Source organism: Lemur catta, chromosome 3 (assembly GCF_020740605.2).
Source record: "Lemur catta isolate mLemCat1 chromosome 3, mLemCat1.pri, whole genome shotgun sequence".
Taxonomy (NCBI): Eukaryota; Metazoa; Chordata; class Mammalia; order Primates; family Lemuridae; genus Lemur; species Lemur catta.
In genome coordinates this window covers 59,430,481-59,453,877 of record NC_059130.1, presented here as the reverse complement: position 1 = coordinate 59,453,877, position 23,397 = coordinate 59,430,481, and the positions used below count along the sequence as shown (strand labels likewise).

Genomic DNA, 23,397 nt, shown 5'->3' with positions numbered 1-23,397 from the left:
AATCTCTCTACAACCACTCTTGCACATGGTCCTTTAGTCTCTGTTGAACACCCCCAGGAAAGGGGAACACCCTACTTTTAGTTTAGACTGACTATTATCCCCGTGAGCAACATGACCAAGTAAAACCAAAACAGCTGTGTCTGGCAACATGGGCTGGATGTACAAACAAAAGGAGAAACAGAAAATAGATTCTTCAGGATCCTAAACACCTTTATGTCATAGAAGGTCACAGGCATGCTGCAAAAAGGCAACTAGCTGTTGATACAAGGTGCCCAAGAGACTGCTCTAATTTTAGAATGAACATAGTGCTTACTAAAGAGGTCCAGGACTCATGGGTCTGGAATGCAACGTTCTTTCACCCTCATGCTGTGCATACTCATGTTCTGTTGTTAATTTTGCTTCAATCATTTTCTGATGTTGAGGGAGGGAAGACCAGACCACAGAAATGGCATGTGCCTGAGGAATTTGCCAAGAATTGTGATTTAAATGCCTACCTTGTGAGACAGAGGTGGTGACGGCCTCTGTCTGATAGGCTAAGAGGTCACTTTCATGGTGGTATTGTGTTGATATCTTCTGACCTCCCCCGATCCTGCCTCTGCCCCTGTCTGCCAGCTCTCTGCCCTGGGAGGATGACCTCTGCTGGGGGCCTCCCATGGGCCCCTCACTGCATCTTTCATTGTGTTCAGCCAGTGGTGAGCACCAGTGGATCAGAGAGGAAGAAGAAAGAGCAGCTGAGGGGCTTCTTTCCTGCTCTGGAAACTGCTCTCTGGTTGGGGCGCGGTCCTGCCTTCTCTGTCCCATATCCTGCGGCAAAATTTCCTGTCCTTGTTGTGCTGAGTCTGGGAGCACTGGTGACAGCTGGTTTCTGGGTGTCTTGCCACCTTTGTTTGTACCCTTAACACCTATACTTCTGCAACAGACCTTCATCAAAATCTCTTCATTTGAAACAAGTAGGAATGAATTCTATTTCCTACCAGACTCCTTGTTAGCATCTTGCCCTGGTAACAATCCTTCTGTCTCCCCCAGTTATTACCAAGCTTAGAAAGAAAGAAAGCCCCATGTTGCTGTCCTAGCATTAACTCTAGGGTACCTCATACACTCATCTGAGCCCCCTGTAAACAAAATGATGACTTTGTTCACATTCTGCCCTGGAGTTTTAAGCCTCTGCTGGACCTGTGAATCAGGGTTTATTCCACAAGCTCTTTCCAGAGGTAGAAGAGCTAACATTTCTACAAAGCAAGATTGTTGCTTGGAATTAGAAATTGTTTGGCTCCTGAACTTTTCTCACATCAATGTGAAATATGCAGAATCTTTGTACCCTTACAGGATAGAGGGAAATTTCAACACATAGCACATAGTATCCTGGTTTAATTTAGAACAGTTGTCCTCTGAGTTCTTGCTCCAAAGTCCTAGCTAATCAGTCAGCTTCCTCGTCCATGAGCAGGACCTTAAAAATTACTTTTAAAGGGGGAAATGGGGAGATGTCAGTCAAAGGGTACAAAGTTTCAGTTATACAAGATGAATAAGTTCTGGATATCTAATGTATAGAATGTGATTATAGTTAACAATACTGTATTGTATACTTGAAATTTGCTAAGAGGAACGATCTTAAATGTTCTCAACTCCCCCCACCAAAGAAAAGAAAAAGAGAAAAAGAAAGTGATAACTCTGTTAGGTGATAGATATGTTAATTAACTTGATTGTGGTGATTATTTCACAATGTCTATGTATATCAAAGCATCAAGGTATATACTTTTAATATATACCAGTTTTTTTTTTTTTTTTTTTTTTTGAGACAGAGTCTTACTCTGTTGCCCGAGCTAGAGTGCCGTGGCGTCAGCCTAGCTCACAGCAACCTCAAACTCCTGGGCTCAAGCGATCCTCCTGCCTCAGCCTCCCAGAGTGCTAGGATTACAGGCGTGAGCCACCACGCCTGGCCTATATACCAGTTTTTAACTTGTCAATTATACCTCAGTAAAGCTGGGGAAAAAAAGTTTAAGCATAGGAAAAAGCAAGCTACTTTCTTAGGCCTGTGTTAATTCACCTAAGCACTTTCCCTGTATTTGTAACTAAAGAATGAAACTTTCTATTTGTAAGTAGAGAGTCTTCCCAAGACCTAGAGCCCCATTATTGCTTTTAGGCATTCATGTCACAGGCCAGTCCAGGCAATATTTTACCGAGCGGTTTGCTGGCATACTTGTTTGAACCTTTTATTTATTTATAGTGCTGGTAACATATTTGGCTCTTACATGTTCTCCTAAAAGCCTGATAACCCCAGTTATCTTGTGCTATAAGTGGCCCAGCTCTCACTAAGTGAGAAATGAGTGTTTGGAGGGAGAAGGAGATGGGAACATTCGGATTTGCCAACAGGTCCCCAGTGTGAGTATGTCTGAGGAGCAGCCGGGTTGGCTACCAAGGAAACCTGTGAATTCCCCACGGAGGCAGTCAGGCCAGCTTAGAGGCATCAAGGATGAAAATCCTGAGTTATTTCTGGAGTAGGTGATTGATGTTTCAAATAGAAGATGACATTTTGATGGGATCCAAGCTTGCTGTGATAGGAGTTAATGAGGATAATGATGATGATAATGATATTTACACTATACCTTTCTTCCAAAGAACCCTTCAGTTCTTTTATCTCATTTGCCTTGAAAATGTCCCTTTGGAGTTGAGAGGGGAAGGTGTTATTCATCTGTTCTTCAGGAAAGAAAATATAGAGAGTTAATTGCCTGGCTTTCAGGCTGCATTTTGGTGGTAAGAAGAGATGTTTAAATAACAAATTAAACTTGGAGAAATTAAACTTAGAGAAACACCAGTCTTTCTCAGTTCCCAGTTGCCCTATATAATGCTGCCAGACCAAGCTCCAATAATATCACTCCTTGACCTAAAAGTCTTCAGGGGATCCTCACAGACTGCCAAACTCAGGCCAAATACCCTAACTCAGCAGGCAAGGCTCTGGACGTTCCCACCTACACTGCCTCACCATGCTCTCGTATTTATTCCATGTTTCAGCCGAATAAATCCACTTGCTTGCCCCTATCTGCTCTGAGCACTCCATTCTCCTTTCCTAGTATCCATCACACTAGCTGGAACTTGTTTCATGTCTTTCTTCTGTGTTGGATGTACATTTCAGGACAACAGAGAGTGTCACCAGCGGATCCCCAGGGCCTAGCAGAGTTAACTGGCACATGGCAGGTACTCAACAAATACTGGCTTCTGGAGTGCACACTATGCTCTCCCACCCCCATGCCTTTGCTCATGCTGTTCCCTCAGCCTAGAGCCTACTCTCCCATCTCGACCTATTGAAGCTAGGGGTGTCTTTCCAAGCCCAGATCAAACCCCGATTCCTGTCTTTGTCTCCCCAACTTGGGAATAGCCACAGTATTGTTCTTTTATGGTTCTTACCTTCTGTTGTGTGCACTGGTGTAGTCATCCTCCCCTGCTCCTCCCGAACCATCAGCTCTCGAAAGACAGGAGCTGCACTCCAGAACCTGGCAGGGTGTGGGCAGTTGTTAAATATGTGCTCACTTTCCTAAAATCGTTGTCAACTAGCATTCTTCATTCAGCAAAATTCCCATTTCCAGAGTCTGCAGCTTGTCATAAGAGGATATTTTTTCTCATTCTTACCTTCCCTCATTCTTTTGGAAGGTTGGGAGGAACACCAGTCAGGGAAATCCGGGCAACACTTCCTTTAAAGAGAATCTCCCTTTCTGCTCTGTGGGGAACACTGTTCTCTGGCACTTAGGTGGAGGCTCATTTCTTATTCGGGCCCAGAGCAGGTTTGTGGGGTGGCATTTGGCATTTTTTAGCTTCACTGCCCATGCCAATGCCAACCTAAATAATGCAGAACTGGCTGGGTGTGGTGGCTCGCACCTGTAATCCTAGCACTTTGGGAAGTCGAGGCAGGAGGATTGCTTGAGGCCAGGAGTTCGAGACCAGCCTGGGCAGCAAGATCACATCTCTATTAAAAATTTAAAAAAAATTAGCCAGGCATGGTAGCATGCACCTGTAGTCCCAGCTACTCGGGTGGTTGAAACAGGAGGATTGCTTGAGCTCAGGAATTCAAAGGTGCAATGAGCTATGACATGGCCACTGCACTCCAGCCTGGGTGACAGAGCTAGACTCTGTCTCTTAAAAAAAAAAAAATGCAGAACTAATCAATGCAACATCAACTGAGAAGGTGTGAGTAAATCAATTACCTCCCCCAAAGGAATTTTAGTACTGGTCTGTGCATTTGGTGAGCATTCATACATACCATTCAGTTATGATAAGAATACACCAGATGGAACTAACTCTGAGGCTGTGTGAAAGCTTATAAGCAGCATAGTTCTGATAGACTGAGGACCTCCAGCTAATAGCAATGTGGGCATACTGACCATCTGTGATACAACACTCCATATAGTTTAAAAAGAGCTGCTTCAACAACCGTGTTGTGGAATATTAAAGGCTGTTAAAATTGATGACGTAGATCTATATTTATCGAGATGGAAAGAAGCCCATAATATATTGCTAAGTGAAAGAAGCAGACTACAGAACTGCATGATTATGTAAAGTTATTCCATATTTATGTCTATATCTATTTATAGATGTATGGATATTCTCTGAAATGTTAATAGTGGTTATCTCTGGGTGATAAAATTTTGGGTAATTTTTTCTTTACTTCTTTTTTAATATTTTGATAATGTTTGAATTCAATTTTACAGTGAGCAGTTATTTTTGTAATCAGAAAAAGAAAACAATTCAATTCAGCTCAGAAAAAATGCTAGCAATAAAAAAGCCCCATTTTAAAAAACTTCAAATTTCCTAAAAGATACTTACTGTAAAACAAATAACAAACTCTTGCATGAGTGAAGAAAAAAAGTCATTCCTCTTCCTCTATAACTGAACTGCACAATGTGCTGACTATAGTCAGCAGTAAAGGGGAAGATGGGATGCTGTTTAAGGAGAAGCACAGGTGAAATCAAGCTCTTCTGACCTAGACTGTAAACTATGCATACTTTTTAAGTGCCTGAAGTATAAAGTATCACTTCAAATATCATTATAGCCCAAGCTTTGATGGCAGTTGATTTACAGGTACAGTATTTCCAATTTCATAGCCCATAGGACAAGAGAGAAACATCTCATGCCTGATACCAAAGGAATTATTATTTCATTCCCCATGGCAGTTTCTGTTGCAAAAAAGAGACATACACCGTTGACCACAGTACAACTCACACTTTATTCCATCTGATTGGTACACATGTAGGATTGGGACAGCAAGAGACTAAAATCAGTGCAGAACTCCTCTGGACTAAAGGACCATGAAAGGCATTACTGGTTTTGGCACACAGAGTGGATAACCATACTTTGGCTGGAACAAGATGATTAGGAAAATAAAATGCACAAGTCTAACACCATGTTGAAATCATGTCTGAGGTCTGTAGAATGTTAAAGAGTAAATAATTACAAAGACTAACATGCAACTCTTACATGTCACATTATTCATCTACAGACTATTTTCTCCCCCTTAGAGATGAAGAGATGACTTTAGTAATCTGTTCACAGTAGCTTAAAACAGCAATCAATACACATTGGAGAGATCTGCCTGCTGATTTCTATAGCAATTCATTATAGTTGAAGAAATAATGCTAAATAATGTATTTTCTCTATATCATCCTTTTATTAAATTGAATCATATTGACCAAGTAATTCTGACTTAACTGTTCCTTATTTAAATATAATTCGTCATGTCTTTATAATGTCAAAAAGCAGTTTGTTAGCTTATCCATCCTTATAAGTCACAATGGACAAGAGGGGAACCTTTCCTTTGCAAAGATAACATTATGCTAATAAGAACATCAAAGAAGTAATACCAGTAGGCTGCAAATAATTTAGGTTTTCACATCATCATATCATGTAGTGAATCCAAAGAAGCCAGCCAAGTAGGTAATGTAGCAGTGCAGAATAAAATGTAAAGAGGCACACAGATTCTAAGTGATTTCTTGAGACAAAGAGAAGAAGAGAGAAAGAAGCAAAGGAAAGAAAAAATGAAAAACAGCCTTCTGCAGAACAAATTGTTAAAAAGAAAAATCTACTCACTTGCAACTGACTACACATAATAGATGACAGTTCTTTGATTTGGGATGATAGAAGTAAAGATATTGAAAATTATATGCTGATAAACTTAAAACAGGCTGATTGGGCTATTTTTCCTGTGGTTGTTTTTGAGATGCTGAGCTCTCTCAGGGAGAATTTCTGCTTTTGCCAACGTAGGGCCAGATTTAACCCAAAAGGGCAACCATAACTTCCCAGAACAATTTTTCTTTGTTAAGTTGGGTACATGGCTAACATTCATTCTCTATCTGGGAAAAAGACATTACTCATCCATGATGAGATGGTTCAAAATATGACAGTGACCAAGATGTGTTTCATTTACAGGATGCACATAATTCGATTTTACATGTGATACGAATTTTAAAGTTAAGCAACAAGGAAGAGAAGGAGGAGAAGGAACTTTTTCAAATTTCTGGCACAAAAATCATCAAATAAATGACAAAGACAGATAGTGGTTAAGGATGTCTTGATTTTCTCAGAGGTTTCTCACTTCCATCTGCTTGGGGGAGATGAAATGAATGAAGGTAATTATCTCTTGGTCGCCAACATGAGGAATGTTTGATTGCAAACACAGAGGTGAGCAGAGCAAGACTTGAAGTGCTATTTTTTAATCTCTGTGGTTCTTAATCTTGAACAACAAGCCCCAGGCAATACAGGAAAGGTGGAGATGACTAGGAAGTTTGATAACATGCCTGGATCAGTCACCATTCCTTGGAAAGTACCATTCCCTGGCCTACTAATAGGCTGATTCTTTCAGATTTAAGTGAAAGAATGATCTCTTCCTTCAGTTCGGCATTGTTCTTTGTAAGAGACCCATGTCAGTTGAAAGTTGTGTAATTTGAAGGCTAGAGAAGAAAGAAGTTTTAACTGAATCCAATGGTGAATATTCATGAGTATTTCAAAGTAGAAATGTCCATGGTCTGAGGTTGCTTTCAAGCATCAAGGTGATCACTTCCTGAACATGCTCCTTGATCATGAGGAGCTATTTCCTCTGGCTTACACCAGACCACCAGTAACCACTTTTAGATGTGTTGTCGCTTTTGAAAGAAATATCTTAGCTAGATCAGGATAACTGCAAGGGGTAGAAGGCTGGAAATAGTCAGGGTAGGGAGAAACAGAAATGAGCTGAAGGAAAAAAATAAGGTCCTCCAAGGTCATATGTGGCCAGTAATGAGACAAAAATTCATGGACTGTGACTTAAAGACTTTTTAAGACATTGTACCCATGGGGTGTTTCCAGGCTTCTTGATTTTGATCTCTTAGCAACCTTCTGATGTTAAATTTACCTTCCTAGGTGTGGTGCCCCACTTTTGGAATTTAGATCTCTGGGGCAAAGCCCGTCAGGATGTGCCTCTGTGTAGTGAACACTCCTCCAGACAGCAGCTCTGATTTTGATCTGCTGAGGAGCCTGTTTGCCTGGGGTGGGGGTGAGGGTTGGTGGTGGCAGACACAGCCGCAGGCCGAGCAGACCAAGGGCAGGCAGGGTGGACCTGCAGGAAGGTACCCAGAAGGCAAGACCTTGGGTTTTACCCAAGGTCAAGGTGGCTGTGATAGAAGTGGGCAAGGCAAAAGAAAGTAACCGGATAAAAAGTTTTCAGAGTTCAGAAGGAAAAAAGAGAGAAAGGGGGAGGATCCCTGGATCAGGGAATTTCACAGGAACTGAACATGATTTATGACACAGAGAAAAAAGACGGAGCTTATCTGACTGATCAAGAAGACATTCTTCGGAATATATTGGCAACTAAACGATTTTCACACTGATAATACAAACACTAAGATGAGTGTTTCCTTACTATGATTAATCACATTTCAATCATTCATTAGCTCTATATTCTCTAGGTTGCTTAATTCTTTTAGCAAATCCACAGCTTAGGTACCACCGTGAGGGGAGGGAGGGTGGGAGTGCAGAAGGAAGCAATTAAACTTAGAAATTAAATTTTTGTAAACAAGAGTTAGTAGCACAGTGGCACAGTAGATTGTCGAGGAAAACAACGGGAGTGGGTACAGAGTCGTGGGCTTTGCCTGTGCGGTCTTGCCGGCTACCAGGGAGGGACTCTGTGGCTCAGGAGTCTGCCTTCTTGTTAATTAAAACCGAGCAGCAGGTGAGCAGCCCGTCCACCTTTTCCAGTTCAGAATTGCTCACAGGGATCAGCATATGGTCCTTCAGTTTCTCATAAATCTACAGTGAGAATCGAGGGAAAGGGAGAGAAGGTTTACATTTCTGCCTGTTTTATCACCCCCAGGTGTAGAGAGTCAATTCAGTTTGCACGTCTAGGCTTTTCACTCATTAAACCCCAAGCTGCACATGCAATATCGACCACACACACGTTCACAGCTAGCCCCATAGACCTAGTAGCAACTGGTTAACCACTAGCTCTATGCCTTAACCTCAGAGCCAAAGATGTGTCAGAAATGCGGTTATTGCTAGAGATGCCTTTCCTCCGCTGTTGTCATTGCTAGATTAAGTGGTACATGAAAGTTGGTGGCCATGTGTTCAGTCTGAATATAACTCAACATTTTAAAACCCTCTCAACTATACTTTCATGTTTCTTGCCTAACAAACACCATTGGAAAAAATGTGATAGATATATAATCTAAGTAAAATATTTCAGGCCAAACTGCTTTTAAATTTAACGTGTGAATTTTATTAGCATCTTTTGACACTAATAGAAAGCACGTGTCAAAACTTCCAATTAACAGTCCACAGATTTTTCTCTGATGATCAAACAAAGCACATTTTAACAAACAAAATCACTTAAAAATGCACTGCCTAAAAACGATCTACTGTGCTTCCTTAGGAAGCATTGTGTTCCTTAAACTTCAGGACCGTGGTTAAATAAGAGTGCTGGAGCCAGACAGAATAGGGTTCCAAACCCAGTTCTGTCAACCTACTCAGAGTATTATTTCAGTCAAGTGAATTCCCTCTGAAGCTTGGTTTACTCCTCTGTGAGACTGGAATAGTAATAATGCCCCTATAGGGCTGTAATAAAGACTAAATAAGATACTACATGCAGCATGCTTGGCACAGGGCCCAGCTGTGAAGGACAAGGAAGATTTTCTTAGACTGAGAAAGAATTCCAGATCCAAGGAACACATCCTTGGATCCTACATCCTTGTAGGAACACAAAGGCAGAGATTCTTGGAGGGACCGGTTGGCTGATTCCAAATGCACGATATTTCTTTCTGCTGTCTTCTCAACAAAGATCTCTTTGCTACCTAGGACATACAGCCTCCTCTTTTGAAGCCCTGACAATGAGCACCTACCACTCTGGGTCATTTATACTCTTTTTCCATAAGAAAAAAATGACCCTTTCTGAGGGGCAGCTCAGATTTGCCAGAAAATAACACAGTTGATCATCTAATTGTAGGTCTTTATACTTAATGAGTATCTGAGTGTGGAAACGTAAACTTAATCAGAGCGAGGGCAGAGACTTGGGCCATCCGAGTACTTACTGGAAAAGCTTTGAATACCAGGCACGATCGCCTCAATTACTGTGCATACATGAGTAACCAATGACATGAATGAGAAAAGGGAGTTAAATAAACTTTCCTCGTGTCCCAAATTACATTATCCTTTCTGCTTTCTTAATGATTGGATATGTATAGAGGAAAAAGAAGCCCTTATTTGTCACTTCGTCAAGAAAGAATTCCTAGGGAGGCCTACCCAGCCACAGTGGCCAGAGGGATGGTTTTTACCTTTGCACTTTCTGGATACTCTTCTGGGGTCCGGTGCAGCAGGACGTGCCCCTTGCTGGGGATGTTTAGGTATATACAGTTTGCAGCTTTGTCATCAGGCACAGTGAGTTTGTCGTAGCGGTGGTCACTCATCTGCTGCATGATCTACAAAGGGAAACAAAACAGGCCTAAGCAGAGCAACTCCCCACACGTGCAAGCAGACGGGAGGCAGCGTGGTGGGATACCAGCGAGCAAACGATGCCTTAGACCGTTCCTCTGTTCCAGTGCCTATTACCTCCAGCCAATTACAACCAGAAGAGGAAAAATCTGATTAAATTATGTCTTTGGAAGAATTGCAAGGGTTCGTCTTGTTGTTCTTTTAAAGCATGTGTTTGTGTCTATTTTTTTAAGGTTTTAAAGCTGTCTTTTATTTTTCTAGTTTTTGTTCATTCCACCTATCCATAAGACACAAAATGGCCACATATACAAGGGCCCGGCAGGGATTTTGATGATATCTTTGGGTGAGTGAGCAGGGTTGCCCTCTCTATAGGAAAGAAGGACCATGGCAGTAAGCAGAATGGCCAATAATCTGATTTAGCAATAACTACATGCAAACACACATACCCATAGTTTGCTCTTCCACGTACATTTAAATTGAATTCACCTGTCTGTTGGCAGGTGATGCCCTTAATACAATGAGTATAAAAGTTACCTAGGGAGAATGATAAAATCACATTCCCAGGCCTTACCCCTAGGGATTCTGGTTGGCAGATTTGGGGTGAGGCATAGGAATTTGCATTTTGAAAGCCCTCCAGATAATTCTGAGGAAGAGGGTCCCTGGACCACAATTGAAGAAAAACTTACTGAGCGGGTCTATTCTTTAAATGCTGAGTTTATCAGTACCTCAATATAAAATAACTTAAAAGATAACACAAAAATGAACTCTGCACAAAATTTAAAATGTTGAAACCTAACCCTTACCTCCTCAGCACAATCAAAACAACCCCCCCCAAAACAACACTCCCCTCCCCCAAACAGGAAAGAGATCCAAATACCAAAAACAAAAGCAATTATTATTCGGGGCTTAGTCATGTAGACTCTTTTCATTCTTTATCAATATCTGTACATTTTAAGGAATCTGCTGAAATGTCATGCCAGGAAGGTATAACACGATCTTTTCCACCATCTGGTTCCAATCTACCTTTCTAGCCAGATCTCCTTTTACCCTTCATTATTCATGGGAAATGCACTTCATATTACTAGGCAGACGTGCCCACTCAGTCATGGTGGCATTGAACAGTAAGATTTACAGTATGGAAGAGCAGAAGAGATATGGCATGCTTCCTGTAGAGGATTCATTCCTAAGAGAACGTGAAGAGTGACATACAACAAGCCCTTCCTGCCTCACCAACCAGGTAAAAACCATTTACTTCTAGTGTGGAATATGTCCAGGGTGGAGAGAGGCAGGAGCAATCTGATTATGGATGTTCTTGTTACCCTTTGCACACAGGGAGACATCAGGGCTGGGGATGAACTTACGCACTGTAGGAAAGGCTGACAGACACAAAGAGGAACAGGACATAGACGTGGTTTTCTAAGAAATTACAGTCTAATGGAGGAAACTGATAAATAATTATTTTACAGTAAGAACAAGCAGGGCACCATACTAAACATTTTATATTTATTATCTAACCTCAAAATTCCCATTTTATAGCTGGAGAAACCAGACTGAGAGAGGTCAGATAACTTGCTCAAGGTCATACAGATAGATTCAGCCAAGATCTGTGCAACTCCAAACCTTTCTTAATCATCTCACTTGGCTTTCTTTCTTGACCCCTGTAGGGGCAACAGATCTCTCCCTCCTACAAACTGCCATAATGTCTACTTTTTTGCACTCATTTGGCACTTATTCCTTATTCTCTTGCAGTACCATTAATTATTTTTCATATGTAATCCTACTATGACATGGTGCAGTTTGGTGTAGCTAAAGAACTTGACTGGACATCTCTCTTGCACTTTTTAATTTAAACTGTTCCTTGAAGGGATAGGCCCACCGAGGGGATCACCTGCAGAGTGGCTCCTTCTTTACAGCCGTGAGTGAGAAACCTTAGATCTGTTCCAACATATGGGCAATTAAGAAGCTAAAGATACTCCTCCTAAAGATTAACTTTTCTAAGCAAACCAGCAACATATTTAACTTAGCCCTCTTCATAAAACAGATATGCTCAGAAATAAAATGAAGAAGCTTAAGAGAAAAAAATCCAGACCCAAGTAGCTCTCTTTTATTATGAATTGGTATTTAATTACTTCTTATGCAGACTTTCTTTTTGGCTGCTTCTAAAACGCAATTATAGTAGCTTCCATTTATTATTGTGTGCAGGGAGCATATTAAGACCATGAGCTCCGGAGCCAGAACTGGGATTGAGTCTCAGTGCTAACCTTTAGTAGTCGTGTACATTTTAGATTTTTTTTTTTTAACTTCTTGGTTTCCTCACCAATAAAATCGGGGTAATAATAGTCTTTCATATACTTATTGTGAAAGTTAAATGAACATAATGTATATAATAAGACCTTAATAAAATACTAGTATTTCATGACAGCATGACCAGACAAATAAGGTTCAAGCCTCCAGTCTGCAATCCTGTCTATTATTCTGGAAGTGTTGACCTTTATTCTCATTCTTAAGAAAATCTGTTTTGGAAGTTAATCCTTATTCTTACAACCATGTAAGATATACTCACCATATATTCCTATGGTGGTTTTTTTTTCAGCCTTTTTCTTTCTGTGCCCTACACTGTTCAACACATAATTCAGTAGCATTGCAGGCTTAAGCATCCCTTCTGCCTAGATTCCCTAGAGAAAATTGTTGTAAAGTTTCCAATTTTTTCAAAACAAGGATGAATTTTAATATGAAAGTTTTTGTGCAGTTTCTCTTTCTCTTCAACCAGACATCTAGCTCCTTGAATGCAGGTCCAGGCAGAAAGGAGTGGACAGAGCATGGGATTTGGAGTCAGAAAGGTCTGGATCTGAAGGCTTGCTCAGCCACGCACTGATTGTATGACTTGGGAAAGTCACTTTAGCTCTCTAAGCCTCAATTTTGTTAGCTGTAAAATGGGATGAAAATGCTATACCTATTGCCCATACGGTAACTCTGAAGATTATTGTATTTTATTTATTTTTTATTTTTGTTTTTTAGAGACAGGGTCTCACTCTGTCTCCGAGGCTGGAGTGCAATGGGGCAATCATAGCTCACTGCAGCCTTACACTCCTGGGCCCAAGCAATCCTCCTGCCTCATCGGCCCCAGTAGCTGGGACTACAGGTGTGTGCCACTGTACCTGGCTAATTTAACATTTTTTTTTTTTTAGAGACAGAGTCTCACTATGTTGCCAGGTTGGTCTCAAACCCTGGGCCTCAGCCTCCTAAAGTGCTGGGATTAGAGGCGTGAGCCACCACACCTGGCCTAAAGATTATTTTAAAAACCCAAACAGATAATACACATAAAGGGCTAAGCACAAGTTCCTAGCACATATTAAATGTGTTATAGATGCAAGTTCCCCTACCTCTTTCCCTTACCAGCCATGAGTCACTTTGCATATAGCAGCTGATCAAAATATATTTGTAATTAATTGATTCATTTCTTCATTCCTTTCATCCTTTCAAAGGATATAGTGAACTATGTGATCAATCACATATGTAAATAATTCTCTCAGAAAAATAAAATAAGGTCTATGTCCAGAAATAGAAATACAATTCATTATTTAACGTGAAACTTGGCTAAAATCAATGAGGCCAAGGTTTGTCTTTTTCTTAAAGCTATACAGAAGGGCACTATATTTTGTGGTCCTAACTCAAATGACTTTGGATGACAAAGTAAGATAATAGGAATGTTGTACCTGGGTTCACTAGAGAGTCTGTAGCACTTACAGGCTTTAAAACAAAGAAAGAAAGAAAGGACTTTGTGTATATCAACTGAACACATAAGCCTTTGGGACCCTGATTTAGTAAAACAGTCCAGAAGCCCAATGGGCAGATTGACATCTTCCTGGGTATAAGTGGGGCTGTCTCTATATGCAAGATGGCAGATAAAATTTGTGAAATTTCTTAGCAGTTGCCTTTGGGCAGTCTGGCTAGCCTGCTTCTTTCCAGGTGCAGGGAATGGGATTATGCTATGTCTGAATCTCTGCTTATTGTGTGCTATTAAAGGTAGACCAAGATGGTCAGTCTTCATGTTTGCAGTAAGAACCAGATGGTCATCTTGTCACATGAATTGGACCTAGATTACCCGAGAAGTTCAGGATTTCTTCCAGACTACTGGGGAGACCATTCTTTGAGCCAGACGTTTACTCGTGGGATCCCAGTGATCTGAGGGCCTCTGAGAGGTCCTTTTAATATGGTATGCACAGCCACTGCTACCTGGTTAAGCCTAGACACAAACAAACAAAAAATCCAGGAAATCTACTATTCCCATTGACTCAATTTTCTATGAGATTGGGAGAACTGTGGGTAGCATATTTTGGCCCAACACATTCAGGGTAGGTACTCCCACCATTCATAAGCACCAGCTAATTGCTAGTTGGTTTGCCATTTAATTCATGGTCTACAGAGGATTCATTGCACTCTTTATCCATAGATTAAAAAGTCACCCACGCCTCTTGGTACAAGATGAGTTGGAAGAGAAGGAAGCACGGCAAGACCACATCCCTCAGGCCTGACTCTGCTCACTGGATCCATAAGCAGTCTGGGCAAACCCCCACCTCTCAGTCTGACTCATGCATGTCCGGTGGTGACTGCAAAGCAGAAACATGGAATGCTGTACATTCCAGAGGAAGTGATATCAAGGATTGTTATCAGCGCTGCCTTCTTGTTTTTTAGTGAGGGAACAAACTAAACTCTCCAATTGTGCCTACCCCAGACAGTGCCAAGTGTCACTGGAGTAACAGGGACTAGAGATTTCCTTTCTGGTTGGCTCTAGCCCTGTTGTGTCTCAAGCCCCCACCTCACCTCCTGAGTGAACAATCCTCTGTCCACCTTGGTTCCTATTTGATTTGTTGCTCTTCAGGTACTAGCATCTATTTGAAATTTTAATCACTATTTTGCCTCACTCTTTAATGCTTCTACCTTTTCTGAGCCTTATATTTCATAATTTATAGCTTCTGGTGGGGGCATTCCTAAAACTACTGATAATTGGCTAGTACCCAACCTAGAATTGTTTGAGGATGGCTTCATTTTTTTCATTACTCGGAGGAAGGGAATTATAATACCCTTAGTGGGGAAATAATTTAATGCTGGGAATATATGAAGTAATTCACTGATAAATTTCACTGAGAGTTACTGTTAAAATGTCTCAGCAAAACCACCCAAGTCACCATAGGAGACATTTTTCAATTAATTTATCAAGACCCCATGGTTATCATTTTAAGACAGATTTAAAAGCATGCCAAAAGAAATGACTTTCAATAATGAACAGGCCCCATTTGAGCAGTGAGTGGTTCCGCTCAACTGTAGAAAGAAGAAAAATACCAAAGCTATGTCAGGCGTAGTCTTTCTAAATGAAAAGAATTTATGAAGTGGTTCTTGTAGATAATAAACAAGAAATACATTTTTCCCCCATGAAAAAGCTTAAGGTGCTTATTCTAAACACAAAGAGTTTCTGTCTTTTGGGACAAAGAACAGGTTTCTCTTTTCCTGTCACAATGATCATTTTCCTTTGTCTTATATGTTGCTATTGTCTGAAGAAGACAGCTTACCATTTGTTTGTAGCTAGCTCAGCAGGTACATGTATATACACCATGCAGGGCTCTGGCCATTTGGCGGGGAACACGCAGAGAAAGATTCAGGGAGACTACATCACTTTCTAACATCTTTCCCCTGTTGTGTCCTAACGGGCACTGAGAGGATGTGCTCATATATCCCGCCTGGCAGGACATCACCTCAAAGAGCTCAAGCTCCTGAGGACCCAGCCACAGTGAGGCCAAGGAACAGGTTTTGTTTCCCCTTTGTGGAGGCACAGAGCCTTTGTTCAAAGATGAGCATCACTTCAAATATTCCGAGAATGCAGCTGTTGGGCTTAGTTCTATGTTCCAACATTTTTTTCCTAAAAAAGCGTGGAGGAGGTGGTATTGCTCCAGACTCTATGTGAAGTGTTCTTTTAACCCTGGGGACTGTACTTCCTGCTTTTCACTGTGCCCCAAGCCAGAACGGAAAGGAGAAAGCCCCTAAACCCTCTACACGTCACTACAAATTCCTCTCCCTGAGAGCAGATTACGCTATATCCTGAGAGGCCCCAGACTAAACTCTGAATAATACACATGAGTTCTACAGGATTTGGGGGGATGATTTGAAAAGTCAAGTTGCTGTTCCAAATGCCTTTTCCGACTTCTGCCAAAGGAACGATTGCATTTTGTGTAAAATAATTACAGTGATTATTGTTGGGATTGGATACAATTGGTGTTTGATTCAATTCAACAATCTTTTACGGAGTGCCTCCTTTGGGCTAGGCATGATGGCGGTGCGAGGTGGGAAAGGGAAGAGATGCAAAGGTAATTTAGTCGCAGGCTCTGCCTTCAGGAGGTGAAGACCTATGATATAAGGCAGGAGAAGTATGTGAAGGGTACGCCAGCAGTAAAAAGAAAGTTAACCTCACTTTTATCATAGGCACCTCCTTAATGAAGAAGGCATGTAGCCGTAGAGAGAAAACGGCTCTGAGAATCATCCTGGCTATGTCGTCATGGTCTGTTGCACAGCTGCTCATTTGGAGGAACTGGCCTTGCTCTCCAGAGTGGAGCTGTCACAAAACAGAGTGGGAACTGTCTGGCTTTCAGCCCAAGAGAATCCGCATGGCTAGTTGCATTAACAACCAGGCATTTCCCGCAGTTCCCAACACTTCTGGGAATTTTCTCATCCGAAGGTCTGCAAAGCAGAACCATTCTCCTGCTTCTTACTCATTCTTTCTTTGTATTACAGCAATTATGTTAAAAAAAGTCCAACAATCCTGGGCTATGTTGTTTCACATGACAATTTAGGACTTATTGGTCAAATACTGAAGCAAGGATGTATAGAAAGTAGTTAGAGATGTAAGGGAAATATTCAAAGCACATTTTTGAGTCACTCATAATTGATCTTCCTATGATATATACACTTGTTCTCATCTTAACATATCAAAACTAAACCAAAGTTAAAAGCAACTGATTATAGAATCTATTGAGATATACAGTATATGATACACAAGCACACTTGTCATTGCCACTGGGTATCTAAAATCATTCATTCATTTATCTGTCCATCAGGAGTTCACTGAGAGCTTGACAATATATCAGACATCAAGCCCTGGCAATCCTGTTGGCTGAGCCAATATGGCTGTGGAGAACATTCTAGAACTGATATCATATTTTCATGTTTTATAGTCTGTCCACAGATTAGTTCAAAATGAACACAGCCTGAGAAGGGCTTCAAGGCGGCAGACTAGAGGTACCAGACACCTGCCTCCTCTACAAAGAACCGAAATAGCAAGTAGATAATCACACTTTGAATAGAACATCTAAGAGAGAATGCTGGAATTCAGCAGAAAAGTGGCCTCAAGGATCCTCCTGCCATAGCCTCCTAAAGTGCTAGGATTACAGGCATGAGCCACTGCACCCAGCCTGAACTGCATAGTAGTTTTTGAATCCTGGAAAAATATTTCCTTATTTTTCCCTCAATGTCATTGTAATGGCTACACACAGCACACTTTTTTTTGTTATGAAAAAAGATTCCATTTTATTAACTAAAACATGATAATTATAATACATGCTGAATAAATAGAAGCAAAATGTAATGCCAGCAGTTAAATGTGACTCCTATTCAAGACATGCTATTCTGGTTCTTCTGTCTTCAATTTCAAGAATTTTTGGTTTTTTTGGTCAATCTTTGCTACACAACAGCTATCACCATTCAAATGGCAAAAGTAACCACCATTTTCCCTGTATTATTTCCATCACATAATTAGTCCATGGTAACATATTACTCTCCTTCCATAAAAATCCCCGTCTCCTAAGACAATATATTTGTAAGTTTAACTTGCATTATTAAAATTTTTTCTATAACTTATGTCTAGAAAATCAATAAAATGATACATCAGATCTGTAGTATTTGCTGATGCCAGTGGTGTAAACACTCCCACCATGGCCAATTTGGAACTACCACCATGACATCACTGAATGTGGAACTGGGAAGAGACGTGCAGTGACACGCTGATACAGAATACTACCACCACAGAGGCACCACAGGTGCAAATAACCTCAAGAGCACAGCTAATGGTAAAACGCAGTAATGTTAATTAAGAAGTGATGAGTTTTAAATATTTATTACCTTAGTTTTTAATATAATTTAATTGTAAGAGTACATGATTTAATTTTTAATAATGGCAATTTAACAGCTAGCTTGCAAAATTCCTGAAAATTTAATTGTTAGCTCCTGTAAGCTGGTAGGAACTGGCTACAGCATAACTGTCCTATTCTTGAGACTTTGTAGTTTTATGAGCCTTGGTTCTTGGACTTCACTGAGAGAAAGTTACCCTACGCTGCTCTCCACCCTGTTTGTCAATACCATAGATAACTTTAGCTTTAAAGTTTGGCTCACGTAACTTTTGCTTCCTCATGGGCAGTCTTTAGATTAACCTTCAATGAGCTTATAAAATGCCCTGATGGCATAAGATATCATAAATACTTGGAAGGCAGGATGGCAAATTGGATTTGCTAAATAGGAGCCTACATTCACTGAGGCTCTCAACCATACAAGAAAAGATGATTGGGTTTTTCTTTTTACACTGACTGATTGGAAACTTAAAGTCCAATTGTTCTATGGCTAAAAAATGAAATGAGAATTCATGGTGTGCATTCTCTCACTCAGCTCCAATTTAAATCCTTACTCTTGTTCCTCCTTTTATCTCATCTTTCCCTTCTATTTCTAGTTATGTTATTTTACTATATTTTATGTATCTTTGATGAAATGAGGTGAGGTATGATTATATAATTTCAAACTTTCTTCTAAAAACATGTTTTTTAGTTATTAAACTGTTACAAAACACAAGTTTCTTATAAAAGATTCAAATGTGAAAAGTTAAAGTTCTATTGGACTTAACGGCATACTCTTGTCAAAACTCATTGAATTATACATTTAAAATTGTGAATTTTATTGTATGGAAATTAAATCTCAATGGAATTAACTTAAAAAAAAAAGTTAAAGTCCTCTTTCCTCCCCACTCTACCCATCTTTCAGCATTTTAACAACTCTTAAAGCCCTCCTAAAGTCTCTGCTGGTGCACTTTCCTTTATAGGACACACTCACGAGAGTTTAGCCTTCAGTGAAGAGCAAAGAAGAGCCACCCATCGGCCCTTGTGCCACATCCTTCTGTGCAATCAATACTGGTCACTGAATCTCCAACTGTAATCAGCTTTGGTTGCTCTCCAGAAACCCTCCTCAAATTCTCCCTAACAAGCTTCAGGGATGGGACCAGACACAATTCTTACCCAGACAGAGATAAGGGTTTCCTTCCCCCTGCCACTATCCCTACACATAGAATTTAGCATCATGTTTGTTGCTAAATTCAGAGCTCGAAAAGAAGGCAGACTTTTCTAATCAAGTCTGAGGGACTATGTGCCTGGTGAGAATTAGCAGAATAAGAACTCACTACAGATACACTGTACTCTAAGACATATATGTTATCAACACAGAGAAAGGCACTGTATGGAAAACACTGAAAGGAAAACCTTTCGTTCTGTAAGCATTTCTTCCTAAAAAGACACAGCATGTTAGAGAAAAGTTAGCACTTCATAAGCATTTGTATTTCAATACTCTAGGAGAGTTACGCTGGTTTTCCTTTACATGAGAGCTATTTCTCTAAAGTGCCAGTTATTTTACTCAATATGATATTATTCCGAATGATTTCAGGTGGCATCTTCTGTTCAAGGACATAGCAATTTGCTTTAGGAATGAATTTTCTCTCCCTGCCCTCACATGCTAACGTAGGAACAACTCCAGACAGGGCCAGTGTTTCTCACAGTGTGGTCCGTGGATTACCTGCATCAGAATCCTGCAGTGGTTCCTGGCTCCATCCCACTCTTCTCGAATCAGAATTTCTCATGGTGAACCCCAGGAATGGGATGTGCATTTTAAATGTGTACTCTATGTGAATCTTGGGTACATTAAAGTTTGAGGACCACTAACTTAGAGTATTTAAATTAACATGATCTTCATGCCTAAAAGGTATTTTTACTGCTATTGAGAGTAGAACTGCTAATAGCTGATCTATATTCAGTTCTTATCATTTGCCAGGTGTGGATAAAAAAGAAATGAATGATTAGAAACACACACACAAAATATAATAGATTGAGCACCTTTCATTTAGCTTCTAATTGCTTTTTTTTTTTTTGAACCCAGTAACTATAAGTCACCTTCAGGTGTGCAGTCACAGCTTTGAACTTGGTTTCACTTCAGAAAGAGACAAAAGGGATTGGCTGCTGTACCCTATCTCCAAAGCTACCTTCTACATTTATAGACAGATGAGTTATACAAGGACCCAGCAGCAGCAACAGAAACATCCAATGAACATAACTGAAAATGGGACTTAGAAATATTCTTAAAGATTATTGGACTAATATATTTTGGGCGATGAAAACAAGGAAAAATAATAAGTGATTATTAAGAGCAGGGCAATGTTAGTGGGATGATTTTGCAGGAGGGTGGTAGCAAATTTACTTTCAATTTGTTTCTCTTCCATGTCACTATTTTTAAGAATGGTCCAAATCCTAGCATTGTGTCGGATAGTGGAGAAGTTTTCCCCAGAAGCTGGAGAAAAATTCATGGTCAAAATGTCACTTCTAATTTCGTGTCTATGTCTTACCCTATGCTTTATTAACCTTCAGCCAAGCAATAGGATACTCATCAACACCTACGGCATTTAATACATGTGATTTCCACAGAGAAACAGTAACCCAAAACTCAACTATCTTCCTTCCAGCTCAACTGACACATTTGCTAATCCCGTCAACACCAAAGGTACTCGTGTTGGCATGACCGAGAGTATCACGTAGGTCATGCTGTGATGTGCAATTTCAGCCCATGAAACAGAAATCATCCTGGATTTTTTTTTAATCTTTTGCCAAAATCAATTTAGCCAAGAAACAATCTGGCACTGTGAGAGACGGGGGGGCATGCAAATATTGTTGAAGTGTTTTTTTGGTGGGCCTTGAGAGTGAGCACAGATAAAAACAAGTGGAAAAGGATAAAGGACAGAGACTCCAAATTTGAATGCGCACTGATTCCACTGCTGCCAGTGGAAACTGCAATGGAAGCCAACCCCGTTAGTGTCTTACAGGCTTAGACGTCGGACGCCTACCAGAGCTGCTGTCAGTTGGACGTGTCTGAGTAGCACTCAGTTCCCAAAATGTGAATCTAGGTCATTGAAATCCGCCAATGGTTTTTCCTTTGTAGAAAGATGGGGAGAACTCAGTTTGTGGGGTCAGGAAGAGTATGAACTCTCTTCCAAAAATTCTACCAAGGGTACTGCATTCTGGTAGTTATTTCTTAAGTCATTTTGTTTATCTGTGTCCCCCAGGGCCTACTGCAGTGCCTGGCACAGAACAGGAGTTCTGTAATTATCTGTCAAAGTGTGGATCTGATCTCTTTTTCTCCCTTTAAGATCAATCACAATATTCTGTTACTTCTCTAAATGGGCCTTACTTTCTGCACTGCCATTTCCACCTTCCTGGCTACTTTCCTAGCCCAGATCCTTCTCTCATTTATTCATGGGCTTTGTGATGGCATCTAACTTGTTTTCGAGTAATCTTTATTCTTGCTAAATCATTACAGGCACAGTGCCAGACAGCTCTTTCTGAAAGAACACCTTCAGATTTTACACCTCTGCTAAAAAATTTTGTGTGTCCCACTCCAACAGCCCGAAGATAAGAAAACCCCTTCTTTCCCTGCACACAGCCCCCACCCAGCCATTGTCTATTATAGAATAGATATCCCCCCAGGTTGTCCTGTTTGTAACAACCACTGCTCCTTTGTGCCAGCTTATGGCTCATGTTTGTTCAGGTCCACTCAGACTTGGACTCTTGCCTCTGGTGACCACTCCCTCCTCAGAACTCCTACCACCTTTACTAGGACGCTGAGCCATTTAATAGGCACTTAGCTTGTGCTGCACTGTGACCATACTAACCTTTTAATATTCTCTCCTGTTTTTCCAGCTAAATCAAATCGGAGCAGCCTTGAGGACAGAGATTATTTATCACCCATCTCTGTATCCCTGTGCTTGGGCTAGTATCTTTCATATAGCTGCTGCTCAGTAAATCTTATTGCTGTATGGTGCTCAGGAAACACAAGCTTCAAGTTCAATTGTGATCTTTTTTTAATTGCAGTTTTAAAAGTCTTTTTGAAGAAAAGATAATAATAAGAAGTTATGGCAACCTTAGCTTCCTTCCCCATCAGATTTTTATGTATGAATTAGAAAATCATGCCATTTGTTAGATATCCAACTTAATAGTTATATATGTAATTGAAGCTTCCTCTGAGAAAACGGAATGAGGTTGGAGTCTTCTGTGGTTTGGTCTCTTTAAACAGGCATAGAAATGTTGCTACGCACAAACAGGTATAAAGATGTTCCATTACTTGCAGGCATTGAAAGGACAATATCAGAGCTGTCGAGAGTCTACAGTGAACCCACTTTGAAATAATCCTTATTGCTAGTGCTTTATATTTATACCGTTGCTACCTTTTACCAAGTAGTTGCTCCCCCCTTTGTTTAAGACATAGTCCTTCACCTTGGCTTGCTGTCATGAAATTTCCAATAGGAGGAAATAACACTCTGATTTCATAGTGAAGTGGATTCAACTTTGTTCTTTCAAGAAGACTGAGTACAAGAGACAGGGGTCACACAGGGATAGCTGGAGGCAGAGCCAGAATGACAATCCATGAATTGGACTCTAAGTTCTCTTCTTTGCCCTCATAGCCATTTTGGCCCCACAGACAGCTATGCTTCTTTAGTAGAATCAACATATGATTATTTTTAAAAGTAAGTAATATTAGTAATGATGTCAAATTTAATTTTTTTTTTCTTTAAGGCACAAATCTTTACACATCAAGATCAGGTCCTCTTGTTAGGTTGTTCTGTGTGTGTGTTGGGGGAGGAAGTATGGAACTATGAGTCAAACACAAGTTTCCTATTCTCAAAAGATAATTGCATTAGTGATTTTTGGTAACTTGAATATTTTAATGAGGAATTTACACATGCCAAATGGATTGAATGATGGCATTCAAATTATGAACCAGTTAGGTATTATATTTCAAGTTTATATTATATAATGTTGAATTTTAGGCAGCAGAAAGATAAGGAGCTTCCAGCTTTCTGTGGCTTTAACTTGGACACTTTCTTTACTTTTACTGCTACTCTAATTGGAATATGTTATTCTGCACCTATATTACATAGGGGTTGACTTCTTCAGGTGCGTATTATTCAGGATTCTAAGCTAGGTGCGTTTGGAGGTGGCAAGTATCCTTGAAGGCAGTGGCTCTCAACTTGGCCTGGGCATCAGAATCATCTGCAGAGCTTTTCAAAAATGCAGATGCCTAGGTTAGATACCAGACCCAGAACAC

The 23,397-nt window shown here is 40.4% G+C and overlaps 1 protein-coding gene across 1 annotated transcript in view; it reads right to left on the bottom strand.

The window, feature by feature from the left end:
• Nucleotides 1-5,196: 5,196 nt before the first annotated feature.
• DDAH1 (dimethylarginine dimethylaminohydrolase 1) overlaps nt 5,197-23,397 on the bottom strand; it is a 129,831-nt gene continuing 111,630 nt past the window's right edge. Inside the window, exons 5-6 of the mRNA XM_045547623.1 lie at nt 9,786-9,929; nt 5,197-8,268 (exon numbers count right to left, since the gene is read on the bottom strand). Of these exons, the coding sequence (XP_045403579.1) occupies nt 8,152-8,268; nt 9,786-9,929 (261 nt within the window). The 3' untranslated portion in view covers nt 5,197-8,151. The remainder of the gene's footprint in view (nt 8,269-9,785; nt 9,930-23,397) is intronic.